Raw genomic sequence first — 26,272 nt, 5'->3', positions numbered from 1 at the left:
TGACAAGGTAAGTACAATGGGGAAAAAAATAAAATAAATATTTATATATATATATATATATATATATATGTATATATATATATATCATTTATTTTGTTAGCAATATATATATATATTTTATTATGTTTATATATATATATACATACATATATATATATATATATATATATATATATATATATATATATATATACATATATATATATATATATATGCGTGTGAACAAACACACTATAACTATATTTTGATATATAATTGTACAAGAATAAAGAACAACTTTTGTTAATTGAATCTATTGTTTGTAAATAGAGCCATCTATAAGAAGTAGTTTATCGGAATACAGTGAAATTTACAACAAAGGCACCTCAAGGGGCCATTAGGAGTGGATGGGGGGGGGGTATATAGAAGAACTTGATCTTGATCTTAAAAACAGGTTCACAAGAGAGATTCAATAAAAAAATGACCACATTTATTTTTTATATGTATTCCTCTGTACTATATTTGTAAGTAATATTTGATTATTATTATTATTATGTTTATTAAGATAGCACCATCAGATTTCAGAACACTTTAGTACCCTAGTGCTATTATGTTTACTACTTCTGTTGTTTTCACTGCAAATATATAAAAATATTAATGAATATTAATAAAAATAATTTCATATGAAGACAGCATTAGTTAGTTACTGAAAAAAAAGCACAAATTTGAGCTTAGCTGTCCTTAAATGGTGGTAAAATGAATCTGCAGTATACCACCCGTTTTCGTGATTTCCCAAAAATTAGCACCAATGTGGACTGCGGCTGTTAGCACTTTGCACATGCTAGTAAAATAGTGCAGGTCACTTGTGCCTCCTGAGTTTTTGTGCCTAATGCTGGAGCATGCTAATTCTTACATCAAATCACAAAATACAGCTTTTTAATGGATTCATAGGTTAGTGATTTAGAATTTCAAGTGATTTTTTAAAAATGTATTTGGCATTTTTTAGTAACTTAGTACAAAGCAGGGAATTCCATAATTTGCGCATACTGAAAACTTTACTGAGAAGTTTTTCAACAAATTTCTAGAACATATTTTTTTGCCAATTCTAACACCAAATCGCAAAAACCTTATTTCAGTAAATGTATGGCTCTGTGAAATACAATGTATATTTTTTTGTTTGTTTTAGATACTTGGCTTTTAAAGGACATTTTGGTAGCATCATAAAATGTATAAAATTATTCACAATTTTTTTAAACAAATAAATATCACCCAGCAAGGCACATTTTGCTTTGTGGATACATTATTTTCCACAACCTCCTGTTAGCACAGAGCAATTATTTTCTTATCAAGACAGACCAGGCATTGGGGATGATATAAATATTTTGTTCTGTGGCTGCCTCCATTGTTTCCATGCTGCACATCAAAAACAGATCAAAAACAGCTCACTGTACACACTGCTGTGCACACTTTTATTATTTCTCAATTCATTGCACATATATAGTACCATATTTAGGAAAATATAATACAAACAAATCTTTAACATTTTAAAAATCTGCCTGATTCAGGTTTTTTTTTTTTTTGTTTCATAAAAAATCAGTGTATAAAAAAAAAATTAAAATGTATGTTTAAATGAATCTAGCATTTGTTCCAGCAACCTACATGGAAGAAAAATATATTAAAAATATATTAAAAAAACATTTTTTATTTTTCCCAAATATATTGGCAATATATTTGAAATGCTACAATTTTGGCCATATTCAATATATTTATAATATTTTTATCCCAAATATATTGGAAATATATTTGAAATGCTACAATTTTGGCCATATTCAATATATTTCAAAATATTTTTTCCCTAAATATATTGGAAATACATTTTTCTTCCATATGGGAAGGATCAAGATCAAAATATTATTTTTTCCCCAGGATTTCATAAAAAGGCCTCAGAATATGCTCAATATATTAACGTTATCCAAATAAATAATCGCAAAGAAAAAACTGTACAAAGTTTAAAAAATTACCGCATATAGAAAATGATTTAATATTAGAGTTTACTGCATAACCAGCCAACTAGTACTCTTTTTCAACATTCAATGCATTCAAGAGATAATCAAAAAAAATTAAATTTACCCTAAAGTTTTTTAGATAGTTGAAGTGAAAGACCTGGCTTGGCCAATAAAAAGCTACTGTTTTACGAGACACCAAAACAGAAATGAAAAAGTATCATGAAGTAAAAAGCACAGCAAATTTTTCACTTTAGCTCTACTTGTTTAACATAAAAAAATCTAAAATTGCATTTTCCTTAGAAAGATATCCATAAATCAAAATAATCATAGCAAAGAAAACCTACCGTAATTCAACATAACCACAAAATTAAACATACTATTAAGAAAGAAAAATAATAATTTTTTTTTTCAAAGAAACAAAGTTGGTCACAAAAAGATTCCCATGACAAAAACTTTATAAACATTATTTCGATGGGTCCTCGTTTTTTAAAAAAAGGATAACGGCGCAACCTGAATGAGTACAAAAAAAAAAAACCCTCCTGTTCCTAAATTGATTAAATTAGATAAATTGTATAATGCTCAAAAAAATCAAGAAAAAAAAAATATTATTCAGCACAGAAGGTCCGCAGGACGAATCATGAAATAAAAAAAATTGCAATAAATACAAATTTGCAGAGATTCACGTTTTTAAAGCTTGCGGATGGTTGAAATAGGAAAAAGGAAATTTACTAAGCGTTGCAAAGGAAATCTTGTTGCCTTCTATTGTGGCAGTGGGGGTGTTGCTTGCCCAACCCAAATCTCTCTTGATAAAAAATGAACAAAAAAACGCTGAAAAACTCTGATATATAGTTTATGATCGACCAAAGGAAAGAAATAATAACGTCTCACCTTGATCGTACTTGCCATCTCGCTGATCAGTTTTATTGATTGTAAATTTTTAGTAAAATAATTATTATAGCCTCTCGCTGACCAGAAAGTAGATTTTGATGGGGTTGTTTGGAGCGGATGAGATTGTGCTAGCTCCGGGAAATGAAGTCAGGCAATGACAGGAAGAGAGTCCTATTGGTGCTGGCCACAGTTTCTCTAAGAAACAGGATATTTGGGAGCACCAAGATAAGAGGGCTTGAAAACAATGATGTTTTTCTTGATGATACGTGCTAGAAGATATATATAATTTTTTTTTTTTTTTCGTAACTTGTCATATGCCCATGTTTGCTGGGGCAGGTGTGACAAAGTCCAATGTACAGTGATCTACAAGTTCAAGCAGGATACAGATGTGTGGAATAACCAGCCAATTTTTGCCTCAGCTCATTGTAGCCTCTCCCTGGAGGATAAGAGCATGTTTTGTTTTCAGAAGGGCAACATTTATTCAGACATTTTGATTGTTCATATACATACAGATGTCCTTCATTTTTCTTTTTTATGGCAGACATTATGTTGTTGATTTTTTTTTTTCTAAAATTATGCAAGCATTTGCTAGTTTTAGCGGTAACGGTATCTACTAATTGTCTAGTTAAATATTTATTTATTAACATTTCAAATCTAACAAATACAATTAGAACCTGATCTTTAAATATACAAGATACATAATGGAAATATACTGGGAAAAAAAAAAATGTAAATATGAAGGCGAGGAAGAGGGGAGGGGGGAGGGGGAATGGGGGAGGGAAGGGCGGAATGAAGGAATACAACTAATTATGGTCCAGACTCTAATACGTTTTGTGCAAAATTTGCTGTATGTGTTTAAAATATTCCACCGCTAGGAAAAAAGGAAAAACGTAATAGGTAATAAAAAAAATAAAAAAAATAATAATTCAATATATACAGTATCTCACAAAAGTGAGTACACCCCTCACATTTTTGTAAATATGTTATTCTATCTTTTCATGTGACAACACTGAAGAAATAACACTTTGCTACAATGTAAAGTAGTGAGTGTACAGCTTGTATAAAACAGTGTACGTTTGCTGTCCCCTCAAAATAACTCAACACATAGCCATTAACCACTTGCCTACTGGGCACTTATACCCCCTTCCTGCCCAGGCCAATTTTCAGCTTTCAGCGCGGTCTCAATTTGAATGACAATTGCGCGTTCATGCAACACTGTAACCAAATTAAACTTTTATCCTTTTTTTCAAACAAATAGAGCTTTCTTTTGGTGGTATTTAATCACTACTGGGATTTTTATTTTTTGCTGAACAAACAAAAAAGTCCAAAAATTAAAAAAAAAAAAACAAAAAAAAAAAACTGTTTTTATAGCTTGTTATAAAATTTTGCAAACAGGTAATTTTTCTCCTTCATTGATGTGCGCTGATGAGGCGACACTGATGGGCACTGATAGGCTGCACTGTTAGGCAATGATAGGAGGCACTATTGGGCACTGATAGGCAGCACTGTTGGACACTGATAGGCGGCACTGGTAGGCACTGATAAGGCGGCACTGATGGGCACTGATACGGTGGCACTGATAAGGCGGCACTGATGGGTGGCACCAATGGGCACCGATGGGCAGCACTGAAGGGCACTGGTAAGTGGCGCTGAAGGGCACTAATAGGCAGCACTCATGGGCACTGATGGGCACTAATAGGTGGCACTGATGGGTGGCACTGATGGGGAATAATAGGCACTGGTAGGTGACACTTATGATAGGGCACTGATTGGCACTGATAGGTGGCACGGGTGAGCACTGATAGGTGGCACTGGTAGGTGGCGCTGGTGGACACTGGTAGGTGGCACTAGTGGGCACTGGCAGTTGGCACTGGTGGGCACTGGTAGGTGGCGCTGGTGGGCACTGGTAGGTGGCACTGGTGGGTACTGGCAGGTGGCACTGGGGGCACAAATAACCCCTTTTCTCTTCGGGACCGATGTCCCTCTGACAGCAGCCGGAGGTCATTTTTTTTTTCTACTCACACTGACAGTGTGAGGAGAAAAAAAACAGCTGATTTACGGCTGCTGTTTACTTCACATGATCAGCTGACAGCTTATCACGTGGTAAGGGGGCGGGACTCGCTGATCACAGCCTGAGCCGGGCTAATCTGCAGAGTGTCAATAATTTGTGTGGCCACCATTATTTTCCAGCACTGCCTTAACCTTCTTGGGCATGGAGCTCACCAGAGCTTCACAGGTTGACACTGGAGTCCTCTTCCACTCCTGGAACATACATCATGGAGCTGGTGGATGTTAGAGATCTTGCGCTTCTCCACCTTCCATTTGAGGATGCCCCACAGATGCTCAATAGGGTTTAGGTCTGGAGACATGCTTGGCCAGTCCATCACCTTTACCCTTTGCTTCATTAGCAAGGAAGTGGTCATCTTGAAGGTGTGTTTGGGGTCGTTATCATGTTGTAATACTGCCCTGCGACCCAGTCACTGAAGGGAGGGGATCATGCTCTGTTTCAGTATGTCACAGTACATGTTGGCATTCATGGTTCCCTCAATGAACTGTAGCTTCCCAGTGCTGGCAGCACTCATGCAGCCCAAGACCATGACACTCCCACCACCATGCTTGACTGTAGGCAAGACACAATTGTCTTTGTACTCCTCATCTGGTTGCCGCCACACACGCTTGACATCATCTGAACCAAATACAAATGATCAGACCACAGGACATGGTTCCAGTAATCTATGTCCTTCGCCTGCTTGTCTTCAGCAAACTGTTTGCGTGCTTTCTTTTGCATCATCTTTAGAAGAGGCTTCCTTCTGGGACGACAGCCATGCAGACCAATTTGATGCAGTGTGCAGGATATGGTCTAAGCACTGACAGGCTGACCCCCCACCCCTTCAACCTCTGCAGCAATGCTGGCAGCAGTCATACGTCTATTTCCCAAAGACAACCCCTGGATATGACGCTGAGCACAACGTCTTTGGTCGACTATGGCGAGGCCTGTTCTGAGTGGAACCTGTCCTGTTAAACCACTGTATGGTCTTGGCCCCCATGCTGCAGCTCAGTTTCAGAGTCTTGGCAATCTTCTTATAGCCTAGGCCTTCTTAATGTAGAGCAGCAATTCTTTTTTCAGATCTTTTGAGAGTTCTTTGCCATGAGGTGCCATGTTGAACTTCCAGTGACCAGTATGAGAGAGTGAGAGCGATTAAACCAAATTTAACACACCTGCTCCCCATTCACACTGGAGACCTTATAACACTAATGAGTCACATGACACCGGGAAGGGAAAATGGCTAATTGGGCCCAATTTGGACAGTTTCACTTAGGAGTGTACTTACTTTTGCTGCCGGTGGTTTAGACATAAATGGCTGCGTGTTGAGTAATTTTGAGGGGACAGCGAATTTACACTGTTATACAAGCTGTACACTCACTACTTTACATTGTAGCGGGAGTGTAATTTCTTCAGTGTTGTCACATGGAAAGATATAATAAAATATTTACAAAATTGTGAGGGGTGTACTCACTTTTGTCAGATTCTGTATTTGCAATAGAGGTAGCAATATAATGTAATGTATATAAAAGTATTAGTAATGTTTAGATACAAATACAGCTGTGGGAGTAGCATTCTTTGCTGGTAGTAATGTTCAGCAATAGTGGTTGGCCCTGAAAACAAGTGAAAAAGGACAGTGAGCCCTCACATCTAGTGATGGACAAACATCGGCCAGGGCGGTTCGCGAACGTCAGCCGCAAATTTTCTCAAAAGTCCGCGAACCGTGAGTTCGCGGCGGGCCCCATTGACTTTAATGGGAGGTGAACTTTAAAAACCTTAAGGTCATATTTGCAGCCACAAAAGACGTACTAGCTGTGCACAAATAGTCCCAGCACATGGACAATGTCATAACAGAAGTATTGCAATTGAAAAAGTTGCCCTAAATGTTTTTTTTTTTTTTACAGCAATAAATAACAAAGCGATTTCTGTGTGACTGCAGCCAATCTCTGCCCCTAAAGCAACCACAGGATACCTGGCCCTAATGTTAAAGAGACTGTAATAGACCCTAAAATGGCATTGGAGCATTTTAAATGACTTTTGTGGACATTGACAAAGCGATTTCTGTGCGACTGCAGCCGATCTCTAACTGCCCCTACAGCAACCACAGGATACCTCTCGAAAGCTCAAAAGATACTAGACCTATACCGAAATACCAGCCCTGAGAAGGACTTTTGTGGACATTGACAGAGCGATTTGTGAATGCAGCCGATCTCTAACTGCCCCAAAAGCAACCACAGGATACCTGCCCCTAACCTGAAAAGAGACTGCAGAACAGTGGTTCTTAACCGATCGAACCCCAGGGGTTCGGTAAATCAGCATCGGGGGTTCTGCGGCGGGGGGGGCAATTTCTCCCCCCCCCCGAGAAAATATTACTGATTGTGAGGCCGAGCGCACCCCGGGAAATCAGAGTTGCGGTCGGGACAACTCACAGCCATTACACATAGACACTTGACACTCCGCCCCCTGTACCTCCCCCAGCAGTTTTCCAGCCTATCTCCTGCAGGCTGCTTGCTGCATAAGTGGGCGGGATGGGGATGTACCTGACCACGGAGATCGCGCCCGCCTGGAAGAGGGAAGTGTGAGCAGCTGAGCAGAGGGAGCCGAGTGAATGTTCCTGGAGGTAGGCTCAGCTAGCTGTACATGGTGGATTAGTTTACAAGGACCTCTATGCTAAGTCTGCTGAATTACTGCAGCTTAGCATAGAGGTATTCTTAGCTGACAAATGGAAATGCATGTCCTTTTCATTTAGCTCAATAAAGCATTTTGAATGCCCCCTGGTGTGTGACCTCCTGATACCCTATGGTATGCCCTCCCAACACCTCCCCCCCCAGTGTGTGCCCTCCTGACACCCCATGGTATGCCCTCCAAACACCTCCCCCCAGTGTGTTCCCTCTTGACACCCCATGGTATGTCCTCCCAACCCCCCCAGTGTGTGCCCTCCTGATACCCCATGGTGCGCCCTCCCAACAACTCCCCCCCCCCAGTGTGCGCCCTCCTGATACCCCATGGTATGCCCTCCCAACACCTCCCCCCCAGTGTTTGCCCTCCTGACACCCCATGGCATGCCCCCCCCCCCAGTGTGTGCCCTCCTGACACCCCATGGTATGCCCTCCCAACACCTCCCCCCAGTGTGTTCCCTCCTGACACCCCATGGTATGTCCTCCCAGCCCCCCCAGTGTGTGCCCTCCTGATACCCCATGGTATGCCCTCCCAACACCTCCCCCCCAGTGTGTGCCCTCCTGACACCCCATGGTATGCCCTCCCAACCCCCCCACCCCAGTGTGTGCCCTCCTGACACCCCATGTTTTAATGGTTTTGTTCTTTGTTCTTAATGGTTTTGTTCTTTAATGGTTTTGTTCATTTTGTGCACCTATTTATAAATATATACCTAAATATATACCTATGTTTTGAATTTGAAAAAATTATATTTTATTTTTCCAATTAAGAAGGGTTCGGTGAATGCGCATATGAAACTGGTGGGGTTCAAAAACTCCAACAAGGTTAAGAACCACTGCTGTAGAAGGCCTATACCGAAATACCAGCCCTGAAAAGGACTTTTGTGGATCTTCACAGCGCTATATGTGTCTAGCAAACTCTCCCTGACGAGCACAGCAGACCTCTCCCTACACTAGCAGAAAACGGAATGTGAAATGGCCGCTAGGTCAGGTCTATTTATAGGGTAGGGGGACTGTCCATGTGCTGGAATGTTTCAAATGGCTGTCCCGTTCCACCTGACGGCTGTGTCATGGGTCAAAGTTCTCCCCAATGTAAACAAATATGGCCGCCGCGAACAACGCCATGTGTCCGAAAATTTGGCGGGTAGCGAACAAGCAAAGTTCGCCGCTAACCGACTGCCAGGCAAACCGCAAGGCCATCTCTACTCACATCTACCGACCAGTAACTATTATCTGATCCTAACACTTCCCTATCCTTTAACCTGCTGGGTCATATCTGTAGCTCTGCAATCAGCAAGACGTGTTCTTAATGCTGATTGGAGAGATCTAGCTCTGGCTCAGCAGGGGGTTTGTCGAACCACTGCAGAGAGACCACTACTTCAACACAGAGGATCTTCTACAGTGTGCTGGCAAGGGACAGGCTTTTCTACCAGAGCTGTAACTACTTTCTAAAGAAAGCAAAGCGTAATGGCCTGTACACACTATCAGAAAATTGTACGAAAAATACCGCTTTCGAAGCGATCGTACGATAATCTGATCGTTAGTACACAGCTTTTGAGTGCCGACCCTGAAAGTTAATTCGATATAATCTGATGGGACATGCACTATATCAGATTGTACGATTTTCATTTAATCAGTACAGTTGTAATTTGAAAATGCAATATAAAAACACTACAACACATTACATCAATTGTACATTTTTATTTTGTCGTACGAGAATTTTCAGAACTTTAGTAAATTCTTCATATTCAACATTAGATGAGCATGGAAAAAAAAAGAACAAACCAGGCGTTAATTTGTCCGATAATCTCATTGTGTGTACCAGGCCTTAGACTTTGCACCCATTTTGTTTTGATGCACATGGAAAATATTTTGCTGTTTAAAACTAAAAAGCTTAGCTGGTCTTTAACCCCTAAAGTAGATGCACTCCAGCAATGGCTGAATGGCATTTTTCAGGGTGACAACAGTACACGGGGCCTGCGTAATGTATGCTGGAATAGCCCCTTGTAGACTCCATGAGAAGCTTTTTGACAGGGTGATAACTCAGGAGCACAATTGAAAGAGCAACAGTTATTTAATGAAAGCTGCAACTTTTCGGTATTCAAAGCACAGGTTCAGCTTCTTTACCAACTTTTTTAAAGTAATGTATGCATTCAAATTGCAAAGTGTACATTGCCTTTTCAAAGTGAACAGCCTCAACATCTGTAACTGTTCAACCGTTTTTTGAAACTGGTCTTTATGTTTTTTTTTTTAAATCTCTACATGAAAACTATGGGTTGCCAAAAGAGAGAGGACACCAATTTACCTTCAGACACGGACCGAAGGAAGGGGAAGCAACCGGGGTGGAATCATTCAACTGGCTTTTTCGGGTGTGTGTGTAAACTGGAGCTTGCGCTATTGAGCTCTGTAAACAACAGACCTGTTTTTCAGTAAAGCAGATAAGCATACCCTATGTGAAATTGTGCCTAGGTGTTCCATATTAGGTGGTCCTGCCTGAAGGTCCAATGGTTCTGGACCAGTATAGGATGTGTAAACTGGAGCTTGTGCTATTGAGCTCTGTAAACAACAGACCTGTTTTGCAGTAAAGCAGATAAGCATACCCTATGTAAAAATGTGCCTAGGTGTTCCATATTAGGTGGTCCTGCCCTAAGGTCCAACTGTTCTGGACCAGGAAAATTAATTTGGTTTACTCGGAGACCGGGTTGAATGTCCTCAAAAATGTTAAGATGGCATTATTTTCTGACTTATCAGGCAAGTTACACAAATATCTCAGAACCCTTGCCTTCTTTATCTTTTTAGCAGTTAAAATCTCCTTAGTGCGAGCATGGAAATTCTATGGAATTAATATTAAATTGGTAAAACACAAAATCTCTTGGATCATGATGAATGAAAAATTGGCTAGTATCCTCAAGGACAAACAACTTCCATTTGAAAAAGTCTGGAATCCCTGGATTGGATACCTCCAGTCTCCTTAGTGGGTGGGATGGCCTGGGGGGGCGGTAGTCTGGGACGTGGTGATTGGCCGCATATCTCTTCACTTCCTCCTTCTTTTCTTTATTCTACCCTTTTTATTCCTCCTTCTAGTTCTCATACTAATTCTCAACGAATGCTTTGAGACAGGTTTTATTGTTCTTTCTAGTCTATCCTAAGTATGGAAGCATGGTGTTCTTTTGTTTGGTACTGGAAATTTTGTTCAGTTTTAAAGAACCTGTTTTCAAAGCCTTTAAGAACGGTATACGCATAGTTGATCTGCATTATACTTCGTGAGACTATGCAGGGAATTTACTAAAACTAGAACAGACAAAAGCTGGAGCAGCTGCTCATGGCAACCAATTAGCTTCTACCATTTATTTTCAAACTTTAATTGAACCCACTGTCGGTTCAAAATAAAACGGCCGACATTCGGCCTGTGTGTATGTCGGTCTGTCCGACAGAAGCCGGCTGTTCGGATAGCTTCTGTGGGACGTGCATGCTGGAAAACCAGCAGCCAACAAACTCTCGATCAGCGCTCTTAGTCAATGGCAGAGAGCGCTGATCAGACAATTCTGGCGGGGGGCCCTCCCCCTGTCAGAACACAATAGCTCAGTGGGGACGATCACTATACTAGCTTGGCACAGTTAGTATAGTGGCTCCAACCGGAGCTGACAGGTTTTTTTTTTTCGTTCAACCCGCTGGGTTCTGAATCCATTCTACACTCTCTAACCCTTACCTTCAATCTCTCCCTCTCTTCCGGCATTTTCCCCAGCACTCTAAAACATGCACTGGTCACCCCCCATACTTAAAAAGCCGTCCTTGGACCCTACCAATCTTGACAATCTATGACCTATCTCCTTGCTCCCCTTTTCCTCTAAACTCCTTGAACGCCTGGCCTACAACCAACTGAGTGACCACCTCATTAAGAATAACCTTCTTGATCCCATTCAGCCTGGAATTCGCCCCCAACATTCCACAAAAACTGCTCTTCTAAAAATCACAAATGACTTACTAACAACAAAATGCAATGGACACTATTCTGCACTCCTACTTCTGGATCTTTTAGCTGCCTTTAATACTCCTTTGGTCTCTGTGACTGTGCTCTTCACTGGCTGTCATCCTACCTATCCCACCACACCTTTAGTGTCACTTACAATTCTACTCCTTTTCTATTCCTTTCTCTGTCGGGGTCCCCCAAGATTCTGTTCTTGGACCTCTCCTATTTTCAATCTACACCTCCTCTCTGGGTCAGCTGATAGCCTCCCATGACTTTCAGTATCATTTTTTAGGCTGACGACACCCAAATCTATCTCTCCTCCCCTCAGCTCAATCCATCAGTCTCCTCACGCATCATTAACTTACTAACAGACATACAGTACACCCCTCACAATTGTGTAAATATTTTATTATATTTATATATTTATATTTTGTTATATATTTTCAAGTGACACTACTGAAGAAATTACACTTTGCTACAATTTAAAGTAGTGAGTGTACAGCTTGTATAACAGTGTAAATTTGCTGTCCCCTCAAAATAACTCAACACACAGCCATTAATGTCTAACAAAAGTGAGTACACCCCTAAGTGAAAATGTCCAAATTGTTCCCAAAGTATCAATATTTTGTGTGGCCACCATTATTTTTCAGCACTGCCTTAACCCTTGTGGGGATGGAGTTCACCAGAGCTTCACAGGTTGCCACTGGAGTCCTCTTCCACTCCTCCATGACGACATCACAGAGCTGGTGGATATTAGAGACCTTGCGCTCCTCCACCTTCAATTTGAGGATGCCCCACAGATGCTCAATAGGGTTTAGGTCTGGAGACATGCTTGGCCAGTCCACCACCTTTACCCTCATCTTCTTTAGCAAGGCAGGTGTGTTTGGGGTCGTTTTGTTGGAATACTGCCCGGTGGCCCAGTCTCGAAGGGAGGGGATCATGCTCTGCTTCAGTATGTCACTCACAGCACATGTTGGCATTCATGGTTACCTCAATGAACTGTAGCTCCCCAGTACCAACAGCACTCATGCAGCCCCAGACCATGACACTCCCATCACCATGCTTGACTGTAGGCAAGACACACTTGTCCTTGTACTTCTCACCTGGCTGCCGTCACACATGCTTGGCACCATCTGAACCAAATAAGTTTATCTTGGTCTGATCAGACCACAGGTAATGGTTCCAGTAATCCATTTCCTTAGTCTTCTTGTCTTTAGGAAACTGTTTGCGGGCTTTCTTGAGCATCATCTTTTGAAGAGGCTTCCTTTTGGGACAACAGCCATGCAGACCAATTTGATGCAGTGTTTAGCGTATGGTATGACCCTGACAGTCTGACCCCCCACCCCTTCAACCTCTGCAGCAATGTTGGCAGCACTCATATGTCTATTTCCCAAAGACAACCTTTGGACATGACGCTGAGCACATGCACTCAACTTCCTTGGTTGACCATGGCGAGGCCTGTTCTGAATGGAACCTGTCCTGTTAAACCACTGTATGGTCTTGGCCACCGTGCTGCAGCTCAGTTTTAGCATCTTGGCAATCTACTTATAGCCTAGGCCATCATTATGTAGAGCAACAGTTCCTTTTTTCAGATCCTTGGAGAGTTCTTTGCCATAAGGTGCTATGTTGAACTTCCTGTGACCAGTATGAGAGAGTGAGAGCAATAACACTGAATTTAACACACCTGCTCCCCATTCACACCGAGACCTTGTAACACTAATGAGTCACATGACACCGGGGAGAGAAAATGGGTAATTGGGCCCTAGTTTGACATTTTGACTTAGGGGTTTTGTTGCCAGCAATTTAGACATTAATGGCTGTGTGTTGAGTTACTTTAAGGGGACAGAAAATTTACACTGTTATACAAGCTGTACACTCACTACTTTACTTTTTAGTAAAGTGTCATTTCTTCAGTGTTGTCACATGAAAAGATAAAATAAAATATTTACAAAAATGTGAGGGGTGTACTCACTTTTGTGAGATACTGTATCTGTCTGGATGTCACACAACTTCCTCAAACTCAACTTGTCCAAAACCAAGCACATAATATTTCCTCCCCCACGTGCCTCTTCCCCTGATTTCTCTGTCAAGAGCAATGATACAACCATCCACCCATCTCCTCATGCCAGGGTGCTAGGTCTTATCCTGGACTCTGAACTCTGCTTTCAGCCCCACATCAAATCACTTTCCAGAGGTCTCCCTCATCATTTTTCCTCTTTTGGTCGAATGTTCTTAGCTTATAAAGCCTATATTTTCTCTGTTGTTGATTGTTCTTTAACTCTTATGGTTGAATGTTTTGAAGGTTATTTTTCTCCTAGGATCTAATGATAGGAAATGTTACATTTGCCCAGGGAAAGGCAACAAATAGAAACTGGCATTACACACATATTATAGACATTACGAGTATTTTTCCCATAAAATGTCAACCTGTACTTTGCCCATGCACAGTGTTCTCCGGAATATGGCCCACAGGCCGGATGCGGCCCTTTTTCTGCCTTTATCTGGCCCTTCGGGCAAAGTTCCTCCTACTGATAGGAGACCACCGCCCCTGCAGAACACACATATTATAGACATTACGAGTATTTTTCCCATAAAATGTAAACCTGTACTTTGCCCATGCACAGTGTTCTCCGAATTGTGGCCAACAGGCCGGATGCGGTCCTTTTTCTGCCTTTATCTGGCCCTTAGGGCAATGTTCCTCCTACTGATAGGAGACCACCACCCCTGCAGAACAAACCAACTCGTTTACTTAAAAGTCTATCACCTTGTTGGAAAAAAGTGGCCATTTCAACAAGATTACAGAGATACAGTCCACTGTTGCCACCATCAGGAAACACACCATCAAAAATGATATGCACATATCGCCGGGGTTCATATAGACAGCAAGTGGCTACAAGGAGGCTGTAGGAGATCAGCAGCATTGAAAAATCTTCAGGAGAAAACGTTCCAGGGACACTCACCGGTATAATTCTCTTTATTCCACATTCCTTCATTGCATGTATTTTTTTTATTTTTATTTTTTGATCCACAGCTTGCTTTGATTATTTAATGGAAGCTGCTGAACAAAGGAAATCAAACCTATGAGTGTCATTGGAACCTTTTTTCTTAAAGTTTTTGCTGAATCCTGGAAAGATTAAGCACCAAGATCAAGCTAAATTAATGTAAGAATACGATCTCTGTGGATGTCCATAACAAGCCAAAAAATCTGGTCTACCCACTTCCCTATTATCTTTAATATTGTACAATCTGAATCACTGAGATAAAACAAAGAATGAAAAAAAGATGAAAACGTTTTTTAATGAAACAAAAATCAGCACAAGGGATATACAGTCAATTTGATGTGATCCTTGTGCTGAAGGCAGCAGGGCTCGAGTTCGAGCCTGCATAAGTGTCCCCACAGGAAGTGGCTTCCTATGATGGCAGTCACAGAAGAGGTGGAGCCAGGAGCGCTGGTTGGGTGACCCCAGAGGAGGAGAATCAGGGATGCTGTGTGCAAAATTATTCCACAGAGCAGCTAAGTATAACATTTTTACTATTTAGAAAAAAAAAACACAAAGGTTTACAATCACTTTAAAAGGTAGGTAAATAACACGCATAAAATACATGATATGCACATACAATATATTCTTATTGGGAGAAGAAATTTGTTGAAATGAATGTTCTGATTTCAGAAGCCATTGTCAACCAGGGTTACACGAAACTCTAAGGTTCATAGTACCTGAACCAACAAAACTTGGTAGAGTCATATGCATGGCACCAATGATCTTTTAAGCTATCCCTATAAAGGTGGGATTCTGACCACTACTTTAGGGTTTGCATTCTCTCTACTGATCACCAATGTAAGGGTTGCATTCTTTATACTGATCACCAATGTAAGGATTGCATTCATTCTACTGATCACCAATGTAAGGGTTGCGTTCATTCTACTAATCACCAATGTAAGGGTTGCATTCATTCTACTGATCACCAATGTAAAGGTTTCATTCATTCTACTGACCACCAATGTAAGGGTTGCATTTATTCTACTAATCTCCAATGTAAGGGGGACATTCTTTCTGCTGACCACCATAGTAAGGTTTGCATTCTTTCTATGGATCACCAATGTAAGGGTTGCATTCTATCTACTGACCACCAATTTATAGGTTGCATTCTTTATACTCATCACCAATGGGAGGTTGGCATTCTTTTTTACTGAAAGGATACATGGCAACCACCCCAATCTATAACTAGCCTTTACAGTAAGCTGCACAATTGGAGCACATATAGCAGTGGATAAATTAAGTGGCTCGACTGACCACAAAGGTAGGGTGCATTCTCTCTACTGACCACTAATATAAGGGCTGTAAACTTCCTACTGACCACCAATGTAAGGGTTGCATTCTTTATACTGACCACCATAGTAAGGGTTGCATACATTCTACTGACCACCAATGTAAGAGTTGCATTCATGCTACAGACCACCAATGTAAGGGCTGCATTCATTCTGCTGATCACCAATGTAAGCAGGCCTTCTTTCTGCTGACCACCATTATAAGGTTTGTATTCTTTCTACTGCCTACCACTGTAAGGACTGTAAAATTTCTACTGACCACCCATGTAAGGGTTGCATTCTTTTTACTGACCACCAATGTAAGGGTTGCATTCATTCTACTGATCATCAATGTAAGGGTTGCGTTCATTCTATTGATCACCAATGTAAGGGTTGCGTTCATTCTACTGATCATCAATGTAAGGGTTGCATTCATTCTACTGATCATCAATGTAAGGGTTGCGTTCATTCTACTGATCATCAATGTAAGGGTTGTATTCATTCTACTGATCATCAATGTAAGGGTTGCATTCATTCTACTGATCATCAATGTAAGGGTTGCATTCATTCTATTAATCTCCAATGTAAGGGGGGCATTCTTTCTGCTGACCACCATTGTAAGGTTTGCATTTTTTCTATGGATCACCAATGTAAGGGTTGCATTCTATCTACTGACCAAATATTTATAGGTTGCATTCTTTCATCACCAATGGGAGTTTTGCATTCTTTTTACTGAAAGGATACATGGCAACCACCTCAATCTATAACTAGCCTTAAGGCCCCTTTCACACTAGTGCGACTTGTCCCGCGATTTTGGACCGCAAAATCGCATGACAAGTCGTTTTCCATTATTTTCAATGAGCCCCATTCATATCAGTGCGTTTTGAAGTCGCACCGACTTCAAAGTAGTTCCTGCACTACTTTGGCACGATTTTAATGCGTTTTGAGGTATATAGCCCTGAGCCATTGCTCAAAATCGCGTCAAAATCGCGGAAAAGTCGCGTCAAAATCGTGCCGCGGTTCGCGGTAAAATCGCATTGCATAAGTGTGAAAGGGGCCTTACAGTAAGCTGAACAATTGGAGCACATATGGCAGTGAATAAGTTAAGTGACTGACCACCAAGGTAGGGTTTGCATTCTTTCTACTGACCACCAATGTAAAGGTTGCATTCATGCTACTGACCACCAATGTAAGGGTTGCATTCATTCTACTGATCACCAATGTAAGGGTTGCATTCATTCTACTGACCACCAATGTAAGGGTTGCATTCATTCTACTGATCACCAATGTAAGGGTTGCATTCATTCTACTGACCACCAATGTAAGCAGGCCTTCTTTCTGCTGACCACCATTATAAGGTTTGTATTCTTTCTACTGCCTACCACTGTAAGGGCTGCACACTTTCTACTGACCACCCATGTAAGGGTTACATTATTTTTACTGACCACCAATGTAAGGATTGCATTCATTCTACTGACCACCAATGCAAAGGTTGCATTCATTCTACTGATCACCAATATAAGGGTTGCATTCATTCTACTGACCACCAATGTAAGCAGGCCTTCTTTCTGCTGACCACCATTGTAAGGTTTGTATTCTTTCTACTGATCACCAATATAAGGGTTGCATTCATTCTACTGACCACCAATGTAAGCAGGCCTTCTTTCTGCTGACCACCATTGTAAGGATTGCATTCATTCTACTGACCACTAATGTAAGGATTGCATTCATTCTACTGATCACCAGTGTAAGGGTTGCATTCATTCTACTGACCATCAATGTAAGGGTGGCATTCTTTCTGCTGATCACCATTGTAAGGCTTGTATTCTTTCTACTGACTACCACTGTAAGGGCTGTAAACTTTATACTAACCACCCATGTAAGGGTTACATTTTTTTTACTGACCACCAATGTAAGGGTTGCATTCTTTCTACTGACCACCAGTGTAAGGGTTGCCTTCTTCTACTGAACACGAATGTAAGGGCTACATTCTTTTTACTTACCCCACATGTATAGGTTGCATTCTTTTTACTGACCTCCAATGCAAGGATTGTATACTTTCTACTGACCACCAATGTAAGAGTTGCATTCTATCTACTGACCACCAATGTAAGGGTTGCATTCTTTCTATTGACCACCAATGTAAGGGTTGCATTCTATCTACTGACCACCAATGTAAGAGTTGCATTCTATCTACTGACCACCAATGTAAGGGTTGCATTCTTTCTATTGACCACCAGTGTAAGGGTTGCCTTCTTCTACTGAACACGAATGTAGGGGGTGCATTCTTTTTACTGACCCCACATTTATGGGTTGCATTCTTTTTACTGACCTCCAATGCAAGGATTGTATACTTTCTGCTGGCCACCAATGTAAGGATTGCATTCTATCTACTGACCACCAATGTAAGAGTTACATTCATTCTACTAACCACCAATGTAAGGGTTGCATTTATTCTACTGATCCCCAATATAAGGGTTGCATTCATTCTACTGACCACCAATGTAAGCAGGCCTTCTTTCTGCTGACCACCTTTGTAAGGTTTGTATTCTTTCTACTGACTACCACTGTTAGGGCTGCACACTTTCTACTGACCACCCATGTAAGGGTTGCATTCTTTTTACTGACCACCCATGTAAGGGTTACATTATTTTTACTGACCACCAATGTAAGGATTGCATTCATTCTACTGACCACCAATGTAAGGGCGGCATTCTTTCTGCTGATCACCATTGTAAGGCTTGTATTCTTTCTACTGACTATCACTGTAAGGGCTCTAAACTTTCTACTTACCACCCATGTAAGGGTTGCATTCTTTCTACTGACCACCAGTGTAAGGGTTGCCTTCTTCTACTGAACACGAATGTAAGGGCTACCTTCTTTTTACTGACCCCACATTTATGGGTTGCATTCTTTTTACTGACCTCCAATGTAAGGATTGTATACTTTCTACTGGCCACCGATGTAAGAGTTGCATTCTATCTACTGACCACCAATGTAAGGGTTGCATTCTTTCTATTGACCACCAGTGTAAGGGTTGCCTTCTTCTACTGAACACGAATGTAGGGGGTGCATTCTTTTTACTGACCCCACATTTATGGGTTGCATTCTTTTTACTGACCTCCAATGCAAGGATTGTATACTTTCTACTGGCCACCAATGTAAGGGTTGCATTCTATCTACTGACCACCAATGTAAGGTTTGCATACTTTCTACTGACCACCAATTTAACGGTTGCATTCTTTCTACTGACCACTAAAGTAAGGGTTTCCAGATTTCTATTGACCATCAAAGTATAGGGCGTTTTTGGCATTGACCCCTGAAGGAATGGATTTAGAAGGGTATCCTCGAGACTTGAAAATTGTTTGGGGATCTCTCTGGGGAAAAACTGGTGAGAAAGGCCGAGCTTCCAGTTCCTTTAATCCCATGACTTTCATACATGATGTACACTGCAGTAGCTGTACATTCAGCAGTAACAGTGACATCCAGCACTGTGCAGATTAGCAGTCAGCAGCTACATGTCCAGCAATAAGGTAAGAAGAATGTAGCAGGGAATGTGTTGAGATGTGTTGGTATTATGGAGGAATGATTCCAGTTACATAAAAGTCAGACAAATATGAGGCCTGAGACTATTCTTGTATTCTCCGAGCCCGTCAACCATTATCTGTAAGATTTAAATAGCAGAGCAGAGGATGTGTATGAGAGGACACTTCCTGTCATCTGCACTCAGGACGTCGTGCAGCCAGATAACGCGCTATTGTTTTCTTATCGCTTCCCTCATGCAGGCCCAGGAATACATAAACTAGATGTCAGGGAAGAATGGGTTAATTCAATTGACTTATATGTCTCATGGATACAGTTCCCAAAAAGAATCTACCTGAGTGCTTACAAAAAGAACAAACACTACATGTCAATTCATGGGAAGCAGCTAAATACATAAATGAAATACACAAAGGAGAACTGCCTAACGATTTGTATATCTTTCCATCCAGTCCTGAGATTACCACAGTTCTGCCACACAGCACAGTTCTATCTGTCAGGGAAAGGAAATTGATCTTTCTCTGCTGCATTGTCACTTTCACTTACAGATCTGGTCCCACCCTCACCTTATGACTGGACAGAAAAGGAGAAGCAGCAGACTGATGAGCTGATTTCTGCTCTCTCCTTACAGTGCACATTTGAATGGCCTTCTTGTGCTGCTTCTCTTTCGTCACTCTGGCCCAGTTCACACTGCCGCGACTTTAACGTCATGCGACTGTGAAGCCGACAACCCAGTGCAACATCGAAGTAAATGCAAGTCGTACCAAAGTCGGACCAAAAGTAAGGCAGGAACCTTTTTCTAAGTTGTAGCGACTTAAGTCGCTCCTATTAGAATGGTTATATTGTACTTAATAGGGTTGCAACTTGTGATGTGACATGTGCTCTCAAGTTTGGAGCGCATGTCGCACCAGTGAGAACCGGGCCTCTAAGCTCTGCTGTACAAGGACTGCAAAAGGCTGATAGCAGGTCAAATTCAGGAACCTATACAGCTTTTATTTATGTTTTATTTAATGATGTTTTGAATGAATGCAGAGCTTTTTTTACATCGGTCTTTGTTTCAGCATTAAACGGAAAGTATAGCTACTTTTATGTTTTCTTTCTAGGGATCGACCGATTATCGGCAAAGCCGATATATCGAGGGCCGATATGCACTTTCCCCGATATATCGGAATCGGCCACTGAAGTTACCGATATTGCAGATACGGTATTTCGGGAAAGTGCTGTACTGGAGTGATGCCTGCAGCTAGAAGCATCACTCCGGTACCGGCATCCATAGCTGATGGTCGGCTGTGTTGTAATGACAAACCCATGCAGCTGAGAAGCCGCTCGGCTGTCATTACAAGGAGCGGGAGAGGACGTCCCCCCCTCCTGCCGCCTTCTGTGGCTTGCCCGATTCTCCCGTCCCCCCGGGAAACCCGGGCAACCAGCCTGCACGGCCGCCAGGACCCAATCAAAGCCACATTCGGCTCTGATCGGGTCTGCATGCAAAAACCTGGAAGTGATATCATGAGTGACATCACTTCTAGGTACTGTCTGGCCCCAGATTCAAAAAAAATGACAGCATTCAAAACAGCCAAACTTCCACGGCTCGCCCGGGTCTCCCGACCGGAAAAAAAATAAAAACATTTTATTATTCTTGGCTTTAGATATACATTTAGCTCCCTTTTGGTGTGCTTTTCATTTTTGCTTTAACATGTGCTGTAAAAGTTTTGTTTACAGAGATCAGCAGCTCAAGCTGAGATTTACACATAGAATTAATGTCCCATTGCAGTGGCGCATGCCTTTTCAAGTTTTTATTCAGACAATGCACGCCTCAAGGCAGGTAGATACTTCTTTATTGTCTCTTTAGCTAATCCACAGTGCTGTATGAATTCTTTGTCATGCATTAAATGCTTATTTATGAATACAGATGAGTTTGGGTTTGGTCCAAATCTGGAAGGAAGCATTGCCAGGCCAATCAGCTGCTGGCAGTGGATTCCCCACCCTGCAGCTGCACATACACAATTGGTCCAGAGTTGATGGTGACATGGTTGACCTATTTTGGATGCAAGGCCATCTTTGGTCAATAACCCAATTAACAGCTGCTGGTCCTCCTGCACGAACCAACATAGCCCTATGTGGGTCCTGCGATTGGTGCTGGGGGGGGGGGGGGTGAGCGTGCCACCCCCACTAGGCAGCGGCGATGCCGATGCATGGGGCTAGCAGCCATGATTGCCGCCGGGCACCCATGATCGCTCCCCGCTGAGAGAGAAGGATGGGCAGCTGTTGTAAACACAGCCGACTGTTCTCTCTGAAATGGTCACAGAGCGCCTGTGATCCTTCTATATAGGATCACAGGTCTCTATGGTCATTTCACAAGCCCCCCCCCCCTCAGTTAGTAAACACTCCCCTAGGTTCACATTTAACCCTTTGATCACCCACTGGGTTAACCCCTTCACTGCCAATGTCATTATTACAGTAACAGTGCATATTTTTAGCACTGATTACTGTAGTAATGTCACTGGACCCCCAAAAAGTGTCAAAAATGTCAGTTAGGGGTCCGATCTGTCCGCCGCAATGTCGCAGTCCCGCTAAAAATCGCAGATCGATGCCATTACTAGTAAAAACAAAAGAAATAAATAAAAATGACATAAATCTTTCCCCCAGTTTGTAGACGCGATAACTTTTGCGCAAACCAATCAAAATACGCTTATTCCATTTTTTTTTTACCAAAAATATGTAGCAGAAAACAAATTGGCCTAATAGGATGAAAAATTATGATTCTTAAATTTTATTTTGGGAATGTTATATAGCAGAATGTGAAACATATTGTTTTTTTTTTTTTCTTTCCAGAATTGTCGCTCTTTTTTTGTTTATAGCCGAAAAAAATAAAATCAACTACCACCAAAAGAAAGCTCTATATGTGGGGAAAAAAGGACTTAAATGTTATTTTGGTACAGTGTCGCACGACCGCGCAATTTTTACATTAAAGTAACGCAGTGCCTAATCGCAAAAAAATGGTCTGGCCATTAAGGGGCCAAATCCTTCCGGTCCAGAAGTGGTTAGGGCCTGATTTACATCTGCCTGCTGCGTTTGCGCAGGAATGGCAGCCCATTCTTTTGAATAGGCTGTTGTGTCTGCGGTCACCTGCGTCTTTTGTAAAACATGACCACACAGAAATCACGTGGTGATTTTACATTATAGTTTACTGCATGAGGGTAAACAGAACTTCGTTCTTCAAAAATTGGGGGGTGCCATTAGGAGTTATTATTTTACTAATCAATTTTTACCTGCATCCACATGAATATGTGCAAACATGCGCAAGCATGTGCATGAATGACCCCCCCCCCAATACATTTTATTTTGATTATTTGGCATTCTGGGAGAAATAATATGTTTTGTGTGCATATACACATGCACTATATGGACCATACTCACATTTTTTTTGCACATTGACATTCTGCAAGAAAGATCCAGTGTCCATTGGTAATGTGTGCAAGGACCCTTAACCACTTGCCTACAGTGCACTTTCACCCCCTTCCTGCCCAGACCGATTTTCAGCTTTCAGCGCTCTCACACTTTGACTGAGAATTACTCAGTCATGCAACACTGTACCCATACAAAAATTGTGTCCTTTTTTTCACACAAATAGAGCTTTCTTTTGATGGTATTTGATCAATACTGGGTTTTTTATTTTTTGTGCTATAAATAAAAAAAGACTAAAAATATCGTGAAAAAACGCATTTTTCTTTTTTTCTGTCATAAAATTTTGCAAATTAGTAATTTTTCTTCACAAATTTTGGCCAAAATTTATACTGCTACTAATCTTTGGTAAAAATAACCTAAGTAAGTGTATATTATTTGGTCTTTGTGAAAGTTATAGAGTCCACAAGCTATGGTGCGAATCATTGAAAATTGATCACACTTGCTCACACCCATAGGTGTGCGCAGCCAATTGCATTAGGGTGTGCACCCCAAAACTCAAACTCACATGCGCACATATATATATATATATATACACATACACACGCAAACACCCTTATAAATAAATGTGAACAAACATTTAAATGTATCAAAACATTTTTTAAATGTATTAAATAAATAAAACACTATTTTTGTAACTTATTACAACATTTAATTGTTTATAGTGGTTGAAGGGCAGTAAAATTCTGCTTTTGAAACGTTCTTTTACCACCCCTCAACCGCTACCATCTTTTAGCTGTAGAGGCAGCAGCTGGGCATGTTCATATGCCACAGCTGCAATTATATCCCCTGTTGCTTTCAGCAGGTGTAGAACCCACTGACTGTGACCCATTCAAATGAATGGTGGCATTCTGCAAGTGCCCCACAACCATGTGCAATGTAGAGTTCAATGGTTTAAAGCAGGTGGTGAGGAGGCAATACAATGCCTCTTCACCTCCTCTAAAATGCTCTCTGAAGATCAATCTGTTTGTGGATCGCTCTTCAGAAAACAAAGCATTTGTGAATGAGCCGCTACATATTCCACAGTGGCCACAGTGCTCCCCTCACATCAGAGTCCTCCTTTACATCTGAGTCTACAGCATTTCCCCTAAAAGCAGAGTCAACAGTGTTTAGTCTATCACAGTTACCCCCCTTAAAGCAAGGTTCCCAGAGAGCCTCCCTCACATCAGAATCCCCAGAGTTCCCCTTTACACTGGGAAATTGGATGTAAAGAGTACTGTGGACTCTGGTGTAAAGGAGGGAGCAGTATGGGGGGGGGGCAGCATGATGGGAGAGGGACAGCGTGATGGGAGGGGGGCAGTGGAGGGAAGTATGGGGGAACAGTGTGCCAGGAGGGGATAGTAGTATGGGGGGCAGCAGGATGGGAGGGGACAGTATGGAGGGGAAAAAATAACAGGAGGGGGCAGTATGGGGGGGGGGCAGCAGTGGGGGTATAGTGTGCCAAGAGGGGGCAGTAAGGGGGGAGGGCAGCATGATGGGAGGGGACAGCATGGAGGGGACAAAATAACAGGAGGGGGCAGTATGGGGGGGCAGCAGTGGGGGTATAGTGTGCCAAGAGGGGGCAGTAAGGGGGGAGGGCAGCCTGATTGGAGGGGACAGCATGGAGGGGACAAAATAACAGGAGGGGGCAGTATGGGGGGGAGGGCAGCAGTGGGGGTATAGTGTGTCATGAGGGGGCAGTAAGGGGGAGGGCAGCATGATGGGAGGGACAGCATGGAGGGGACAAAATAACAGGAGGGGGCAGTATGGGGGGGCAGCAGTGGGGGTATAGTGTGCCAAGAGGGGGCAGTAAGGGGGAGAGCAGCATGATGGGAGGGGGCAATATGGAGGGGACAAAATAAAAGTAGGGGGCAGTATGGGGGGGGGGCAGAGTGACAGTCACTAGGACACCAGGCTGGAACACTACACTCTGCTGTGGCAGACATTGTGTTTGTGTCTTACCAGGCAGAAGGGGCTAGGAGGCATTTCTAGCATTTCTCCTACGGTGCCCAGCGGCAGGAACAGCATTGACAGAGGCGGGAGCTGAAGCTGGAGTCGGGGCGGAGCTAGGAGGCAGTCCTAGGTACGGATGCTTGTCACCATCGTGGATAGCTAGCAGTAGGCTGGAAAGGAGGTCCGGTGGGACGGCATACACTAACAACCGATCCCGCTCCTGCAGCCACTGAAAGCCCTGCAGGAGTGAAGAAGTGAATAAGGAGATCGGTTCTCCTGTATGCCGCCCCGCTGGCTCCCCTATCCAGCCTGATGCTAGCTGTATCCACTATCCAGGATGGTGACAAGTAGTCCTCTGTACCTAGAACTGACTCCGACACAGGTGTAGACAAAATGTGACTGACAGGGGAGCTACAGGGGTCCCTTTCAGCATGGGGCCGGGTCACACCCCCTATTGTTTTGCCACTGCGGCTGTTGCTACCTCTATAGCCCGGTTACAGCATACCTGACAGCAGGCGGCGGAGTGATATTCAGCTGTCAGTGATGCTGTAGCCGGAACTATAGAGGTAGCATCGGAAAATGCGGCCGCCTGCCTGCTTAATCCGCGGTTAGTGACTTCACTTATAGGAGGTACACAGCCGACTGACTCGCAGCGCTGCCATTATACATTAGCAGAGGTGCTGAAATAGAGATTGATTCCCACACATTCTGCCAGCAAAAAAGCCTTGGGGTGTGCCAGATGTGCCTGGGCATTAGGGTGTGCCCAGGCACACCCGGCACACCCCGTGCGCACGCCTATGCTCACACCTGATGTACTGAAGGCCTATCTCATTTCTTGAGACACTAAAAAGTCAGGAAAGTACAAATACCCCCCAAATGACCCCTTTTTGGAAAGTAGACATTCCAAGGTATTTAATAAGGGGCATGGTGAGTTTTTTGAAGTTGTCATTTTTTCCCACAACTCTTTGCAAAATGAAGATTTTTTTTTTTTTTTTTTTACAAATTGCCATATTAACGGGTTATTTCTCTCACACAGCACATGTATACTTGCAACTACACCCCAAAACACATTCTACTATTCCTCCCGAGTATGGCGATACCACATGTGTGAGACTTTTTCACAGCCTGGCCACATACAGAGGCCTAACATTCAAGTAGCCCCGTCCGGCATTCTAGGAGCACAAATTACACATATAATTTCCTGACAACCTATCGCACTTTTGAAGGCCCTGGAGCACCAGGACAATGGAAACCCCCATAAAATGACCCCATTTTGGAAAGCAAACAGCCCAACGTATAATTTTTGAGGCATAATGAGTCTTTTGAATATGTCATTTTTTTCCACAAGTTTTTGGAAAATGTGGAAAGAAAATGAAAACACATTTTTTTTTACACAAAGCTGTCCATTTATGCAATATTTCTAACACATAGCATGTACATAGCAAAAATTGCACCCCAAAATACATT

At 42.2% G+C, this 26,272-nt stretch overlaps 1 protein-coding gene across 3 annotated transcripts in view; it reads right to left on the bottom strand.

Annotated features, from left to right (window-relative positions):
- Nucleotides 1–26,272, bottom strand: part of ERG (ETS transcription factor ERG) — a 289,108-nt gene that overhangs the window by 150,519 nt on the left and 112,317 nt on the right. The window contains exon 1 of one of the 3 annotated variants that reach the window (XM_082246103.1): nt 2,874–3,006. The exons of the other annotated variants lie outside the window; for them this stretch is intronic. Coding sequence (XP_082102229.1) covers nt 2,874–2,891 — 18 coding nt within the window. The 5' untranslated portion in view covers nt 2,892–3,006. Of the gene's footprint in view, nt 1–2,873; nt 3,007–26,272 lie in introns of those variants that run through there. 3 annotated transcript variants of the gene reach the window in all.

The sequence above is a fragment of the Pelophylax lessonae genome (assembly GCF_965119305.1).
Source record: "Pelophylax lessonae genome assembly, chromosome: 2".
Taxonomy (NCBI): domain Eukaryota; kingdom Metazoa; phylum Chordata; class Amphibia; order Anura; family Ranidae; genus Pelophylax; species Pelophylax lessonae.
Note: the sequence above shows the minus strand (reverse complement) of the source record. Positions and strands in the feature narration are given on the sequence as shown.